The sequence below is a fragment of the Pseudopipra pipra genome, chromosome 9 (assembly GCF_036250125.1).
Source record: "Pseudopipra pipra isolate bDixPip1 chromosome 9, bDixPip1.hap1, whole genome shotgun sequence".
NCBI lineage: Eukaryota > Metazoa > Chordata > Aves > Passeriformes > Pipridae > Pseudopipra > Pseudopipra pipra.
Window position 1 is genome coordinate 2,477,051 of NC_087557.1, and position 17,843 is coordinate 2,494,893.

General features: G+C 43.3%; 1 protein-coding gene across 3 annotated transcripts in view; it reads right to left on the reverse strand.

Annotated features, from left to right (window-relative positions):
* The window catches only part of RGL1 (ral guanine nucleotide dissociation stimulator like 1), a 53,827-nt gene extending 45,020 nt beyond the window's left edge, over nt 1-8,807 (reverse strand). The window contains exons 1-2 of one of the 3 annotated variants that reach the window (XM_064664077.1): nt 8,671-8,807; nt 7,623-7,733 (exon numbers count right to left, since the gene is read on the reverse strand). In XM_064664077.1, the coding sequence (XP_064520147.1) occupies nt 7,623-7,733; nt 8,671-8,697 (138 nt within the window). In that variant the 5' untranslated portion in view covers nt 8,698-8,807. Of the gene's footprint in view, nt 1-4,681; nt 4,829-7,622; nt 7,734-8,670 lie in introns of those variants that run through there. The other 2 variants (XM_064664075.1, XM_064664076.1) reach the window with 2 other exon arrangements.
* Nucleotides 8,808-17,843: the final 9,036 nt, after the last annotated feature.

The following is a 17,843-nucleotide window of genomic DNA, read 5'->3' on the forward strand; positions in this document are numbered from 1 at the left end:
GACAGCTAATCCATCTCCCCCTGACTTTTATTTAATGTTTCCAGCCCTTCAGCAGCCTAAAAAAAAAATAGCCTTTTTAAAGTTGCATCATCCCAGGAAAACTTTTTCCTCCTCTCTTTCCCCCCTCCCCCCCCAAATAAAGGGGAATCTACCAAACCCAAGATACAGCACTGCAGCTGAATTTTAATCCCCACCCAAATCATACTTCTGTGCTATGTTACATGACAACACACTTCACATAGTCAGTCTGCTGAAAATTTGCGGCCGCGCTTTGGAAGTTATTTGGATGAAAGATGCTTTAAGAATGCAAGACCATTATCATTTCACTTGGATATGTTTTTACTTTCCTTCCAGTCCCTAAATTGTCACCTATTGGTGACATGGTGCTGAACCAAACCACAGGGCAGCTGGATTCAGGTGTTAGCACGAGTTCAGTTTGGTCCAAGGTAGCAGGATTTCCAGGAACAGTAAAAGGATTTCCATATCCAAACCACAGAATTCCTCACTACAGCTTTAAAACTTGATATTTAAAAAAAATCAAAATTGAAAAGAAACCCACATCCTCACACATCTCAATAAAATTCTTATTCCAGAAGGTGTAAATACCTAACATAGACTTTATAGTTGCACCCCATGTGCTAATGTACCACCCATGAAGAACTACGAGTCACTTCTGGCCACTGAACAGGAAAATAGAGCATTTACGGGGTGAAACAAGGGCAAAAGTAGTTCTGGAAGACTGCAAGAGCAAACCATGACAACTTCCTGGAGACAACTCCTGGTCAGCTGCTCAACTCTTTAGGAGCGAGATCCCAATTCCCTTTAGGAATAATGTTTTACAATCTCTGATACCATGTTGCTGAGGTGAGAACACTAAGACACATTTTGCCTCTGCTTTACAAGACACAAGGCTCTGGCTACACAAAGACAAGCAAGAGCAGGATTCAACACTGAATTAGCATTTATTTACCCCTTTCACACAAAATAACCTCATTTTTTCAAGGGGCTAAGTCACCACTTTGTGCTCATTTCTTCACACAGCTGTACCCCCTTACAGTGCTGGCTAAAGGAAGTTATATACTTAGCAAACAGATTCCTAGAGCAGGAGTAAAAGATGGAAGTTTAAAGTGTGCATTTACACATAAATTTTTAATTAGCTTTACCAAGGTTAAATTTAAATCCAAGTGTGACTAACATGCTTGCAATGCTTCAGCCTGTTCCTTAAATGAAAACATCAAAACCCAAACTGTAAAACTAATGGTTTCTCCAGGGCTATTCTCTGTACAGCATCTCAGTCCAGTTCTTATGCTGCTGCTCCCAAGCTTTCCAATGACACATAGCCACATTCCTTGCCAGCTCTTCTTTAACCCAACAAGTGACCTACATCTAGCATTCAGAAAGAAAATACCAGGGTTTTTTGCAGTGAGCTGATTTTTGGGTTATTCCTTTGACTTTCTACTTCTTGACAAAGCAATTCAGTGATGTCAGCAGCAAGACATTTAAGGTGCTGAATTCAAGGAGAACCTCTACCATCCAAGAAGCACAGTTTAAAAAGACAGTCATCCTGGCTGTCGGAGGAATTCCCAGGAGAGAGCAATTATAGCAGAGGATGTCATTATATTCCTACATGTCACAGGTAAACTGAAAGTATGCCAAGGGCAAGTTTTTGTCCATAAGCAGGCTGGCTATGAGCTTTCCAAAATGCAGATACACACCAGTGCAACAGCAGAGCAGTTTCCAACAACTTTTGCTCAAGAGGCTCCCTTGGCTCTTGTCATTCCACTTCATCTAAAGATCATTAGCAAGAGATGCCTCTGCACAGCCCCTAGGAAGGGAGGCTGCCTGTGTCCCTCTCCCTGGTTCCATGTGGCCATGCTGGAGTATCCTTTAACTGTTAATAACACCACAAGATTAAAGCACTGCCACCCTGTCATGCTTTGACAGCTTGGAATGGGAGGTTTTAAACCCAACTGAGAGCATGACACTGTGCTGCAAAGCCAGTTACCCCTCTAATTATGCACTTTGGATTTGCAACTGGGAAAGTAATGGACAGTAATCTTTCAGGCTTCCATTTTAAAACTCTTAATAGGCTCAGTTTCTATTTTTGAGTGTGTGTTGCACACACAGCCTCTATTACCCAGCTGATGACTGTATCCAAGAGTGCTCCTTAGGATATCCCTGGAGCAGAGATCTGTGCCTGAACCGGGAAGTAAGGAGAAAAATATTCCATGAGGAGTCATTAATAAGAGCTATGATACTATGGTACTATTATGCCCACAACTGAAGGAAGGACAGGAGGAAAGAGCCTACTCCAAACCAAAAGACCAGATGAATGAGATGCCAAAGCTTTCTTCTGGATAACTGTGTACTTGTCAATAGGTAAAACCATTCAGTTCCCTCTGCATACACCTACTTTGTGGGTCTCCAGCCCTTGACAGCACTTCCCCCATGCAATACCAGTGTGAGCACACCCCATCTTTCTTCCTTCTCCAAGATAGTTTCCCAGAGGATCTGGAGTGGACAACAGCACAACTCAGTTTCCATAGGGAGCCTGTCAGCTCCTTGGGAACCGCCTTTCTGCTTCTGCCAAACATACGGCCAGAACTACACCCTGGCCTTGGTCTACGTGGTCAGGACAGGCTGGAGGAACCTGATTGAAGAGTCTGATTTAGCCAAAAGGGACCAACACATGCTCTAAATCAAGAGACAAAAGAGCAAGCTGCAGCAAGGACAATGATCAGCCAAGCCCTGGCCTGCTGCTTCCACAGGAAACTACACTCAACCAGAACATCTGGGATCTAAGAGTAAGATAAAAAAGAAATCACAGAGCTGGCTTGGAAGACACGTGGGAGGGCAGGAGCAGGCTCAAAGAAAATTTGAGGTTTGCTTGTTCCTAAAATGTTGATGATTCCAGGCACCACTTAAATCTCAACCCATATTTAGGAGGTCTGTGTTGGAAAGAAATAAATCCAAACTAAAGCTTCTTTTCTGACGGTTCAGCTCTCGAGAGGATCGTGTCCTAGGTCCTAACTGGGATACAGCTTAGTTAGACACAAGTTTTTGCAATGTTTTTCTGACTGAACTCTCCAACACAAGCATCCTGCCAGTGTATGTGACTGTAGAAGTGTTTAGAAACCAAACCTGTGGTCACATGCAGTTTTCAGTGCGAGACAAGCACTCAAAATTTATTTTCAAAACACCACAAAATTCCCAGGAAAAGTAATTATCAAACAATATCAGTGTTAAGAAAACACACAAATATTTAATGATAGACTTGGTACTTTTCAGCTTTTCCCCCTTTCAGCATTTTAAGGTATTGAAAAGCACCTTTCTACAGCAGTTCATTTTTAATTTTGGAAGAACATGTTCTGCTATACACCCAACGTTATAGTATTAAAGACACCTTGAGACAAGTAATATTTTGAATCCATCTCTGCCTGAACAAACTCCAGAGCCAGAAGTTCAGCTGTGGCCGAGAAAGCAGAAAGAAAAAACCAAGTCTCTCAAATCTGCTCTAGACATGCATACAACAGCTAAAGAAGCCAGGTAGGCTGGCCACGAGGGAGCAGAGTATTCCTATGTTATCTGGATATTTAAGAATCGGAGTCTGCATCATCTATCAGCAAAGCACGAAACTTGATGTGTGAGGATGGGCTCTGAAAGCTCAGCAGTCATTTAAGATGTGGAAATACCGCACAGAGGCTTGGGAGAACTGCCATTCCTGGCAGCAATTCCTCTGACCTGCCCCACGAAATACTCCAGAGGCAGATTGTAAATCTCTTCCTCACTCTTCCCGGATACAGGACTCTGATAGGAAAAATATCTGTAGGCTTTAGGGAGCCCCTCCTGTCTCAGAGGCTCATTCCTCACTGCTTCCCTCAGACTCCAAGGGGGCTAGGCAGCGGCCACCCACCCCTCCCTAATTTCTGGAAAGGTGAGATAAAGCAGTACAGTGGTGAACACAGAGATCTACAAAAGTCATTTTGCAGCTCTTTAAAACCTCATTAGCTTTTTTTTTTTTAATAACCCTCTTGTCCATCTGCCCACACCACATCCATGCCTCTGTTCTTCCTACACCACTCTTCCCCATCTCTCTTCAATTCCATCTCTTCACTTCTCTACCCACTGCTTTTTCCATTCGCTTTCAACTGTTTACTTCTCAGTTTACTGTTTACAATAAATCACTGAGTGCAGTTCACCACTCCAACACCATTCATGCTCTGTCAGCATATTGCTCCTGGCCACAGAAATTCAGGTATTTAGTGGTTGATCTACTTTTACAGCCACTGCTTTGCTGTTCTTATCTCTTTCAAGCTATCGTATGACTCAGCTTGTCTTTGTTTCATTTCACGGGTACCTGGCTGTCAGTTCAAGATTAAAAACCCCCACAGAACTCTAAATTTTTCACCTGTTTTGTTGCCTTTCCTTCATGGACAATAGCAGTTGGGACATGCAGGGTGCCAGCTCTCTGTGGGCTGTGTTTACATCCTCAGAGGGAAGTTGGATCCAATTTTTCAGGTTTTTGCTCTGTCATAGCTTTAAAATACAACACTCTTTCTAGCCACATCATTCAAATCCCTTGCTGCACTTTCAAACCTTCTATTCCAGTTACTGATACAGCTTTTTCTCTAGCCTGACATAATGCCACCCAAAATCCTGCTGCAGAAAGCATCCTCCTCACCTGCTCTTTGGAGCGTGCCATCCATCTGTACAAATCTCTACTTCTCCATCCTTTTCTCTCACAAAGAAGTCAGGCCATGTACCTCAGCTTCCATGGCTTTTGTGGCTTGTTCCTCTCTCTCAGGACCCTGGAGATCTCTCGAGGTATATCCTGGAGACACCAAAACCCACTTTGTTTTCAAAAAAAAAAAGCCTTTTCATGTTTTCTGTGGTTGAACCTATCATGTTTGGGAGGGATTCCCTCTCACTATCTCCAGAAGGTACACTTGACTTCTGAAGCTTTGATAGCAATCATCAGCTGAGACAACAAGTGTGTACAGACAAGCCTCTTCAGATATCACATCTGTAAGTTCTTTTTAGCCAAAACAGTGCTTTTGTGTAGCATCTCACAATGCTGAGCTCATACCAGGGCTATTAATACTCCCTAATACTGTAATGCTTAAAGTCCTAAGCTTCACTAAATATTCAGTATTAAGTATTTGGTGACAAAAGCAGTGGCTATTATTGGCAGCCTTTGATGTCTAATATTAAATTTAAAGCTAAGAAATTTGGTGATTATCCAAAAGCTTCACACTTCTGAAAGTTATAGAACTGCTGATGCCTGCCTAAGTCACAGCCTGTTTTTCTTTTATTAACTGTAGAAGTTTGAAACACAAGACAGACATTTCTGTATTTAAATAGGCAAGTGTTTACGGTGCTTAAACTGGAATTTTATGATAGGCCTTTAAACAGACCATTCTCTCATCACAGGGCCAACCACTCAGTGACCCTGGATGGGTTCTCAGGATGCAGAACTTTAAGAAAGGTTTATTAGACTTGACCTACACCAACAAACCGAAAGCTCAGTGCCTCAGAGAATGTCAGACTGCTAAAGTAGTCCTTTACAGGTCACAAACTGACTTTGCAAAGTAATTTTTGAAAAAGTAAATCCAGGCATGCATATAATCAATAAGAGAGTTACTATGTTTGCGACTCAATACTTGCTGATGTACAAACGGTTGTTCCCACTCTTCAGCTGACCTTGAGTCTTCAACCTAAGCCTGACTTAGAGCACCATCAAAAAAATTAAGTCCAACACTGATAAATCCAATGTCTTGTTAATTTAGTGCTATGAATTTCAAAACATAGGACAAAAAAACCATCATAAACCCCTATAAGCTCCAGATAAAAAAAAAAAGTCACCTGATGATGATTTTAAAAGAGACTTTTCAAGGCCAGACTGCTGGGGGCAGGGATGACTATTCATAAATAATGCTCTGGGTTAGAGGCTATTTATTGATTTTAGGACCACAAAAAAGCCATTAATAAAACAAGATCACAAAAAGGGCTTAAAATATTTTATGTTCTGAAGAGCTTAAGGGAAACAAACAGCCCATATGTTTCAAAATATGTTCAGATAATATGCAAGAGATTTTTTTTTTTTTTTTTTGGTTTTGTTTTTTTTTGTTTGTTTGTTTCTGAAAAAGGCCGGCTTGGAAGCTGAAGTCACCGATTTATGCCCAGAACAGGTGTGGATTTCTGACACACTGCCTCCTTCCCCACAAACAGGGCTTGATTTTGACCTCAGAAAACTAACACTAGCCACAGAAAGCTAAGAGTCACTGCTCTGACCTTGCAGTCCCTTGTACTCCTGGTAAGATGGGCACCATCAGCTGTGGTGATGACCTCAGGAACACACATGCTCCCTTCCTTTGAGAACACGACCTGGCAAACTCCTTCTACGTAAAAGGAACAACACAGCCCAAACAGGACAAAATTCTACTTTTCTAAACTATGTTTATGGGCCACAGACACATGCAAAATGAGCTCCACCTCTTACACAAAACCACCATCTGGGAAAGTTACAGGAGCTCAAATATACTTTGTAATATTTTTCCTGGTAAAAACAGGAGGCAGAGATGGGAAATCTGCCACTCAAAGGAAGCAGATTTGAAATTATCTGTTCTGATTAGAACCCTGTGTACTTCTTGGAAACAAGGGAAGGGATGATTCTAAGCACTATCTGTATGCAGGACAGAATTTGCTTATTTTTCTTGACTGTGGTTTCAGCACTGCTGTATTGCTTCATGTCACAGAAAAATGACTGGACATAAATCTCAGGGCAGTTTTAAAAGCCTTTAAAATACATATCTTGATACTACATCAAACCAACTTCTTATATTATTTCCTTTGATCCCAAAGAAAATATATAAACATAACAAAATACTATGAAAGTTATAGGTACCTCTTGAAGATTTGGCTCAAACTGCCACAGCTGCACTGATTCCAGTGAAGTGAGGATATTTCATATCAGCTGGGGACTTGGTCTGAGAAAGGTGAAGGCACTCACCAGCATGTCAAATCGAGTGCATGTGCATTTAAGCTCATTTTACCTACCACAGAAAGCCTTTATGCTTTGAAGACATCTTTGAAAAATAACACAGAGCTGTAATTCTTGCAGAAATGCAATTAATTTCTCATCTGGCTGAGAAAGCAATAGAAAAATAAGACCCAAGCTATATTTCCTTAAGTTCTGAGGAAGTTCAGCTGAGTTTTGAGAGCTTCATCAGTCAAAATGCCATGACTATTTGTTTGGCAGACCTGAGATGGGTTCCCAACAGCATAAATGAGCCACAGTCCAGTCTGAAATAAATGTTCAGCTTCTCATGCCATAAGCTAAGATCCTTATTTCTGCACCAAGAATCGTCTGATCCATGGCCACAACTGGCCAAGTTCTTTTTACAGGTCAAGAAAAGAGGAAGAGTCAACACAAGGAGAGTGTTATTTCAGATGACCCAAGCAGAATATTTCAGTGTTTTGGTTTGACTTTTTTTTTTTTTTAATGAGAGCAGTCAGTGCTAGAAGTTAATATTGTAACAATTCATGTGGAATTCAGCTCCCTGGAGAAGGCTCCAAAGTCCATGAGCAGCCTTCCCAAATGCCACTGCACCAGCTTCACTTACCCCCAGCCACCTTGCTCCTTTGTTGGCAGCCTGCTGAATCTGCACTTTTTTAAGGGTGACATTGTAGACGGCTCCCTCTTCTACCTCTTCACCCCCATCCTGAAATGTGGTCTGCCAGGACAAGGAGAAAGAAGCAAAAAAAAAAAAAAAAAAAAAAAAAGATAAAAAGAAACATTTTTCCCCTTCTGCAGACCACAATCTATACCAAGTGCTCTGCTGCTTCTCGCAGAGCCGAGAAGATGGGCAGCACAAAGTAAACAAAACAATCAAAGCAATCCAGGATACCTTTAGGTTGAGGGAACACTGGAGATATTCTTGGCAAGCTGTCCTTTCCTGTGGTATCAAGATACTCGATTTTCCATTTAACTGTTTTTCCTAGACTAGCACATATTTTAAATAGTTGCATAGTCTTTTCTAAGTAAAGAGTTTGGTTTTGATTAGCAGTCTTCTCTTCCCTCTCCCCCCCCCCCTCCTTTTCTGCAGCAATTAATCTCTTTGGCTTTCTAGTTAAGGACGAGTCGCACTTTTAAAACTGCTGAATTACTTCGGCGGCCAGCCTTGAAACTTTGAAGCTAACAAGCACTTAAAACAGAGCAACATTTTAATTGTCTTGACAAGGAGCGATCTGAAGCGCTTTGTGGTTTGCTTTTCCAAAACCTATTATTGCAAGAACAACAAGGAAAAAAAAACAAACAAGGGTGGCAGAGAACAGGGTTTAAAACTCGCAAATAATGGAAAGCGGAGGAAAATAAAGCAGAGCGCAACGTCTTCCAAACTTCCAGCTAACAGAGACTCTGCTCGGCACCGGGCACCGCAACGGCACCAGGAACAGCATCGGCACGGGGAACAGCATCGGCACGGGGAACAGCATCGGCACGGGGAACAGCATCGGCACGGGGAACAGCATCGGCACCGGGCACAGCATCGGCACGGGGAACAGCATCGCCTGGCACCGCTCGGTAGCGGGCACGGCCCCGCCGGCATCGGGCACGGCAGCGGGATCCGCGAGTAGGGGAAGGATAGGGAGAGGGACGGGACACCCGGTTACCATTTTGGCTCTCCACAGCAGTTTCATCCTCGGTGCCTTTCCCGGGCGCCTGGACGGGACACGCCGCGCTGCCCCCGCCGCTCCGCCCCGAGCGCGGCGGCCGCGGGCCGGGCCGGGCCGAGCCGAGCCGAGCGGCCCCTCGGCTGCGCGGGAGGGAGCGGGGGAGGCGGCCCGGCCCTGGCCCCGCCTCGGCCCGGCCCCCCGAGAGCCTTCCTGTTTACTGCGGGCAGCCCCGGCCGAGGGGCGGCGGGAGCGGGGCTGTTTGCCCGGGTGTCCCCTCACAGGGACGGGCGCGGCGCGTCCTGCCCGGGTGCCGGGGAAAGCGCCTCTCTGCCTCCTTCCTTCGCTCTCCCTCCCTCGCCCGGTGCCCGGGCAGGGCTGAGGGGAGCGGGGGCGGTGGGGGGCCAGGGTGTTAATGCCGCCGTAAGGAAGGAATTTTAAGCCAAGCTTAACTTTAAAAACTTCTACGAGTTGGAAAGTAAGGAAATTAAAGGTTATAGTGAGCCCTAGCCCTGTCCAGCAGTCTCCCACAGTATCACAGAAACACAGAATATGCTGAGTTGGAAGGGATCATCCAGTCCAACTCCTGGCCCTGCACAGACACCCCAACAATCCCACCCTGTCCCTCAGAGCATTGTCCAAACCCTCCTGAAGCTCTGGCAGCCTTGGGGCTGTGCCCACTGCCCTGGGGAGCCTGGGCAGTGCCAACCACCCTCTGGGGGAAGAACCTTTTCCTGAGATCCAACCTGACCCTGCCCACATGGCCCCAGGTCATTCCCTGGGTCCTGTCCCTGCTCACACAGAGCAGAGATCAGTGCCTGTCCTTCCACTGCCCCTCGGGAGGAGCTGCAGGCCCCGATGAGCTCTGACCTCAGTCTTCGAGCTGAACAGACCAAGTGCCCTCAGCCGCTCCTCATATGACTTCCACTCCAGACCCTTCACCATCCTCAAGCATCCTTATTAGTAGCTTAATATCCTTATTTTTTTCCATATTGCTCACAGATGAGCCCCTATGAGCCATGACCATCTCTGTAGAAGCTCCAGCTGCAGGCACTTGTGTGCTGATACGAGAATCTCAAAACACCCTAAAAAAACCACTTAGTTATCTGCTGAGCTGTCTTTAATTACCTGCTTTTTGGGGCTTACAAATTAAAATAGAGGTGATTCAAGTGTGCAAATTCCAGTGCAAGGCAATGAAAACGCTAAGAATTGACCCAGAGAGCTGAGATCTCCCAAAGACCAACAGTAATCTCCAGCATATTAATGTTTTTATGTACACAAGTGTTAGTGCTGATGACCTGAGGAGCAGTGCAGGTTCACAGGCTGTTAGCACAAGCAGCTGTTAAGATGAGGCACCGTATGAAAGCAAGGAACATTATTTTAAGCTACGAAACCACGACCGAGCTGTGTGGTCACGGGTGACCTGATCTGCTCACTTGCAGGCTGTGCATTTAGTTTACTTGTGTGATCCTGAAGTGACCCTGAATACGCTGAGGCACACACAGGCTTTAATAACCTGACTCAAACATATTGTACCATACAAATCAAAGTCTAGATTTCCCAAAGTCCCTTGGCTTCTCCTGTAAAACTACACAGAGCATTCTGAACGCTTTACATTTTGCAAACCGCTTTTCCACGTCATAATTTTAAGGTGCAGAAACCAGAGCGTGAGTTGAATCCCTTGTAGCCAGCCCTGCAGGCGTGCGAGCAGCTTCTGAACAAGTTGCTATTGAACAGGACCAACGTATCAGTACATGAAAAGGGATATCTGGCTACAAGGACTACAACACCAAAGCCAAATAATTATTCTGAAATAAAGGTTTTTTCACAGTACCATGTTCTGGTGCTACAGTAAGTGCACTACCATCACTTTGGGTGGCAATCACCAAACAATGGCTGTTACTTCTATTTCTTTAATAAAAAGAAAACAGCAGTGAGTTAATGCAGTAGGAAGGAGCTCATGTATTGATTCAATTTGGCAATCATGGCAGTCATCTGAAACAATCAAGTTTCAGTCTGAATCCTTAGGGAACACCTTATGGAGAGACAAGCTCAGGACTTGCCATTCAAGGCAGGGCACAGCACTCTCAGGGATGATGTTCCTGAATCCTTTTGGCCACTGACAAGTGACAGAGAAGCTCCATCAGGAAGGAGCACCAGATGACCTCATCCAGTTTAGCAAGGAGCAAGAAACTACTCTTTTTATTCATTAGATTTGCCATTAGTCCTGCACAGAGTTAGAGTCTTTTCCAAAATATTTTTCGTGAGATACAGTGCCCAGACTTCAGAATTATTTAATTGTTTAGGTTAGAAACAGCCTCTAAGATCACCGAGTCCAACCATGTCACAGTGAAAGGTTACAGGAGGGACAGTAATCAGGCATTCTATTGATAACTGTCTCCCTTGGGAAAAGGATATTTCAAGGCCCCTAAAAATCTGCCTTATATCCAAACACTGATTATTTGATGTTGAAAAGGGGGGAAAGCATATGTAACATTTAACTTCCATTTCGTTGCATTCTGATTCCATTATACAATGTTCAACCACTTATTTGAGACCAAGAGACAGGGTTAGAAAGCACAGGAAAACACGAAGACAAAGCAGGCTCTGATTCATCTAAAAGATGTTCTCTTAAGGTTTCAAGGACAGAAGGAAGTATGAAACTAATAAGACAAGTCTGCAGCTCAATTTAGCAGAACTGCTGGGTTGCTCTCTTAGCAGACTTTAATCACAAAACCGATCTACACCAATGAAGCACACGGTCAACGCTGTCTTAAGAATTGGTTCTTTCCAAATCATGTTCACATGCAATAACTACATTCCAGCCATAATCAAGCTCTGTGCCTGCCCTTTCTACTGAATCAGAATTGTTCCTCTAACACATCTGAGCATTCCTTCCCCCTCGCGACAAGAGAGAAACACAAATCCACTTGTGAATGCAACCTTACACTTCTCACAGTGAAATGTTATATAAGAAAATACTTTGAGGTCTGGAAAGTTCTCAAACTGCAGATCATTGACCACTTACAGCCCAACAAGAACGGGCCGACTGTCCACAGAGAAATAAGTCACTTGCAGAGTGATGATTTTTCCTTGTTTTCAGCTGTTGCTACAGCTGGCACGCAGATGCTTTCATGAGGAGACAAAGCAAAAGACCTATAAAGCAGCTGGAAGAAAAGCTCATCTGACTGCCTCTGCTTGGGGCCTGGCAGGAGGGGAGAAGGAAGCACAAGTAAGAGATACCCAAATATGGAAAATACTTGGGAGAGCAAAAGAAAAGGACAAAGCAACCAGGTGATGTAAGAATGGTCCCAAGCTTCTCCAGGAGAGGAAGAGGTCATGCAGCCTGAAAGGAAAGAAGCCGTGTACCTGAGGGCTGCACGCAACGTACCTTCACTGGGAAGGGATGCTCCCTGGGAGATGGGAAAGAAAAACACACCACTCTCTCCTTTTTTTAAAAAAAATTTATTGAAAAAGAAAAAAAATAGGAAAAACACAAAAAGCTGTAAGTTCAGCCATGGTTTCAATGGTCCTTTCAATGGCAGTGCCAGCTCAAGCCATTTCCACTCCTTGGTGCTTGATTGGGCCAGGAGCCAGAACTGTTTGTGTGTTGGTTACGTGAGACATTTCCTAGTAACCGTGCCTTTGCAGTCAACATTTTTACAGTATTACCTTTCTTTCTGAAGCAATGCCACCTCAAGGGCACTACCTAAATGTTAATCGAGAAAAAAAGTTCCATGACACACTCTGTCTGTTCATCCCATAGGAAATATAAGAATCTATCATTTAGAATAAAGCCTGTCCAAAGAGACACACCTGCAATGGATGATACATTACAAGTGCACTGCTACAAAAGGAAATAAATACTGTTTCTATTAAGACTATCTCATTAGTAGTTATTCATCTGTTTTCTATAAACCACATTTAGTTCTTGCTTTTCTTTATGTCACATGCCCTCAATTTGATAATTAACAGGTGCTGTGGGCTACAGTTCTGGAGAAAACTGAAAAAAAATCATATGCAGATGAACCACAAAAGCTACAGAATGCAGACACTATAGAAACCCAAACACAAATCAGTTTTATATTGTGTTTGGCAGCAGACTCTGAACTGTAGCTTGGCTGCAGAGAGCTCTTTACCACTGAGACTATACAAGGTTGTCCTGGGCCTGTTCCTTTCCGTTGTGAACACCTGAGTTCCAGCTTCTCACTCAATTACACAGTTAGTTTGTCAGGGAGTGCTTTAGAGCTGCTTAACATTCAGTGCACTGCTATCTCACCTGTGCTGAAGGTCCTTAATGGCACATACCTCCTGCAGGCGTTTTCATCCGCACGGGCAGTCTTTGCACATGCTGCTGTAGAGGGTAACAGAGGTGAGCCAGGTCCTCCATCTGCCTCATCTGGAGATAAAATAACATGGATATTTATATTCTTTAAATGACTGAGGTGCAGTATCATTACATCTCAGCCAGTAAGAAAAGTTCTTGTAATCAAACTTTCAATGTCAATTACAAACCACTAACTAATCAGAGCAAAAAAACCTGTTACATTATACACTATATCTGGGCTTCCACTGCCTGCAACCTTTGCAATCCTTGCTCCTGTGCAAAAGGGAAAACACTACTCTCCACTCACTCTGAACACTGTTGAAAGATGTGACAATGCAGTAACAGCTCAGTAAAGAACCAGACACACAAGTTCATCATAATCTATCTTTGTTGACACCAGAACTAAACAGAAGCCTCCAAGTAATTGCAAATATTAACCAGATTCATTGTAAAATGCCAGAGGAAATGCACCAGAGCTCCCATACATAAAACTAAATTAATGATTCATAAGGCTGCATAATTAACAATGCTAAGTCAAAAAATTATGTAGTTAAAGAAGTACATCCAGCCTTCCCTGGCCCTCTCATTTCACATGTGATTGCAATTAGATAGGCATGCACTGTTTCACAGGCTGTGCTGTCCAGAGGGACATAATCTCAATCTGAGGGGCATATCTCCTCCAGGAACAGCGAGTCCCTGGACTCCCATTGGGAAAGCCTTCAAAACAGCACTGCACAGGCACATAGCTGGGAAACTGCACCACCTGCTACAACATGTGGAGAAACAACAGGGTATTGTACTCCCCGAGCCTTTGACTCAAGAGGGGTTTAAGCAGTGCCAGTGTGCCTCAGAATCTGCTCTTATCCCTATCCCTACTTACACCTTATCCCTGCTCACTCTGCAGGAGCCTCTCTTGGCTCTTTGGAAATGACCTGTAGGAGCAGAGACTGCAGGTCGTAGAACTTGAGTTTCAGTTGCACATATCACAAAACACCCAGAAACTTTTCCTAGGCTATAAGTGCTTTGTGAGGTCTCCTGATCTCTTTCCATCCCCACGTGTCCCTGCAGTTTCAGAGCAATATCTTTCTCCAGTTTCATGCTGCAGAGCTCCTCAGTTGCTCACAGCAAATCCTCTCCATTGCACCCTTCAGCAGCTTTGAAGGAAGAAAAAACACCCTGGAGTACATGCTGAGAACACAGTTTTCTAAGGCTCATAACTCAGTCAAATCAAAGCCAAAACTAAGACACTTCATAGTTATGGCTATTTCAATGCCAAATTTTAGCCCACAGGCCTCAGCTACTCATGCCGCAGAGCTGTTCAAAAGAAGGCAGCAAAAAGTCTTTATGGAGGGGAAAAATAGTTTTCCACTCTGCTCATACTCACACATGGATGAAATGTTTTCGCTCAAACTTTCCAAAAAATTCACCTTTGAGTGGGGGCCAAGAGCCTCATTTGAACAATTTTAAAGCTTTCTGCAAAGAATAAATACTTTAATAGTATGAAAAGGCATTGCTCAGTTACGAATGTGACTGTGGCTAATTCTCCTGACATCAATTCCATTGTCATGGGATCAAAACCAACCTCGGTGCCTACGCAGAACTAATAAAAATTATTACTTCCTTCTCCAACAAAAAGTTATGAAAGAGTGAAAAGAGAAGGCTAATATATCCAGCAAGCTTTATATCCCTACAAGAACAGCGACACAAACAACAGCACCATAAGGGAACAGACCAATTTCATCTTCATACCAAAATCTTCATGTCATATATAAATCAAATGGCTCTCATATTCAAGTGTCACTCAAAAGATTGCCTTCACTGTGATTTAGATCTCTGGTTTTGCACCTAAGTAAGGTTTAATAATTAAATTAATCGTGCCACAAACACGTATTGGGTTGATTCAGCACAAAAAATTCTGGTTTTCCCTAATTACTCTCTTGTCTCCATAAACACGTTGATTCTCCATAAGAAGCTTCTTACTTTCAGCACATTGACAGACTTGTTACTTATATCATTGGCTAGTTGGTACTCAATCCTCCCCCTCATTTCCAAATTGCTTGCCATGGTTCCTGTTCTTTTCCAGCAAGCTTCAGGTTTCCAGAACAAGAAATTTAACTATTTGATTAAATGAGCTCTCAAAACTTGCCATTTACAAACATTGCTGTTTCCCTTCTGCCTTGCTTCATTTTGCCTTGGTTACAGATACACTGCACTTTTATGGCCCTGTTACAGTATGCTTAAACAGGATAAATCTCTGTTGGCTGTGAGGATTTTCATCTCCTTAATTCTGGCACTAGAGTATTTTTCATTTTTCCTCTTAAAAAAAGAAATATCTCCTCCCCAGAAGCCTGTATCACTCTGGTATCCTTTAATCCAAGCACTCCCCAGAGGACTCTGGGCTTAATAATTGTATTGGAGTCTCTATTATTTAGGATACTGGGAGTACTCCCCACTCTATCTGGGCCTCCCATTCCTCTGAGCAGACCTTTGCCAGTGAGCTCTGTATTTATATCTAACTAGTTCAAAGCCCAAGGACTTTGTCCCTCCCACCCCTTGGGTTATAATAAGATGGCATGTCTTAAGTTTGACTCATTCCCTTCATGCATACTTAGTTTCCGGAAAGAATAAATTAAGAGTTTGAATTTAAATGCTGTTTCTAGAACAAATCCCAGTACTCACATTTTCTTGACCTCTAAGATCAAAGTAACAGGTATAAATTGATCACGAATCCTTGTATTACCATAACAATTTATCTTATTTGGATTTCTTATTATAAATGACCCATTTTAAACTTTAAAACTATGTTCCCTCTTACTTGTGGGACATATTTCAAGATACTCAGAAGTTCCTAGATGCTGTTTTAAGAAAGCCTACTGAATGTCAGTCATATAAGAGAGATCTTCTGGAGGCTGAAGATGGTTGCACACCACAGACTTCTGAGTTCTAAAACAAATTCCTGGAAGCTTTCTGCTAACCCTATCTTTTTTCCAGCACTCAAGCAACAGTAAGTACAGAGTTATCATGGGTTTTTTCTCCTCTTCCTTGGGTTAAAAGGGAAATATTTGAAGAGAAGCAACAATTCAGCTTATCTACAGGTCTCTTGTTTCCTTTAATGCTACATTCATCCTATCTGATTTCACCAAATCCTACAAAGATTTTATAGCCCTGCTACAGAACTCTTTTTTTGAGCTTTCTTTTGAGCACTGTTTAGATTTGCAGGGAGGAGCCACGAACAAGAGAATTGTAAACAAAGATGTAACAATTAACTTTAGCAACAGATATACTGGTCCCTCTGCAACCACGTAATGTTTTTTTAATTGTACATACACCTCAAACAATTAAAATTTCAGGGCTTTACTAACTACAACAGCCTTGAACACAGGAATCTCTAAATTAGAAAGGATATCTTTTGAGAGCAGTGCAATGAAATCCAGGTTTGTGGAGGCTGGGGCTTGGGGAGTTTGAGTTATTTTTCTGTTTGACTCGTTTTACCTCTTCCATCTCTAAAATATTCTGTAGTCACATACAACAATCTGTACACCAGCGACTTGCCTTCTTCAGCTTCCTTGAATCTTCCTCAGGGGAGTTGCTCTTTCATTATCTAAAAATTCTCCAGCAAAATCCACCCTTGGAGAAGAAAATCCATAACTGTTTAAAAACAAGGCAAAGACAGTTTTGAAATGCAGACAGCAGTACATTTACTTTTAATGTCCATTATGTTTCTCTCTCTCTTGTGAAACACACTTTAATAAGATGATCACGACACAGATAAGGAAGATGCTCAGTCATGTTCCTCAGATGCAGCACCAGCCAGTCATAACCCAGGGGATTGTTACATCCACTCTGGATCAATAAAAGGAGTGCTAAACATGTTCTGGAAGGGACCTATTTTGGTAGGGGAGGTGAAATGCTTTTACCAGCATAAGTAAGCTCTAACATTTTCCCTTATGATATCATGACTCTTGTCTTCCACCTATTGCAGACTGAGGTTTCCAAAGCCCATATCCCCATCCTCCAAATCAGTCAAAATGCAGCACTGAGACTTTCTCATTCGAAGCAGCATAGTGCTTTCTCTTTCTTCCCCACTCGTCACCATGTGGTGACCATGGTGATAACTATTTTTCTCTGGCTCTGATCTCTTTTTCCTTCTTTGAGGTAAACGTGAATGACGATGACAATGATGTTCATGTTGCCGCCGCTGCTGATGACGTGGACGATGACAACAATGATGACAGCGACCACCGCAACACCAAAGCAGTGAGGCTTTTCCCCCCCTGGACACAGGCAGGCACCATGCTTTTGTACTAATGAAAAATTGATCTCTTACTACAGGGAAACATTTGTGCAAGAGATACTGAAAAGAATGGAGTTTCTGGACAACAAAATCTGCAAGTATCCAACTTAAAACGCCCCCCAGATTGTCACCGGTCTGACTTCCATGGACTGCTCACCTCAGCCAGGAGTGTCCAATCCTAGTGTGAATGAATCATAGAATCAGCAGGGTTGGAAAAGACCTCCGAGATCATCATGTCCAACCCTAATGCCTTGGACCGTGATGTAATTTACATTTTATGCTGGTAAAGACCACCTGGGTGACCCCCAGTCGATGGAAAGACCGGAGCAGGGGCCACCGGGCTGTACAGAGCAGGGGACTCCCCGAGGTCTCCAGGGCTCACAGAGTCCAGCTGTGCTCTGGAGAGAAGAAATGCAGAGTTGGGAGAGGCTCCAGCAAGCAGAATTGCCGATTTTTAATTCCCAGCTTCGGACCCCGGGCGGTGCTGAGGTGCACTGGTACCCACAGCTCCAGCGAGCCTTAGCCCTGCTCCGATGTCCCAGGACGCGCCCG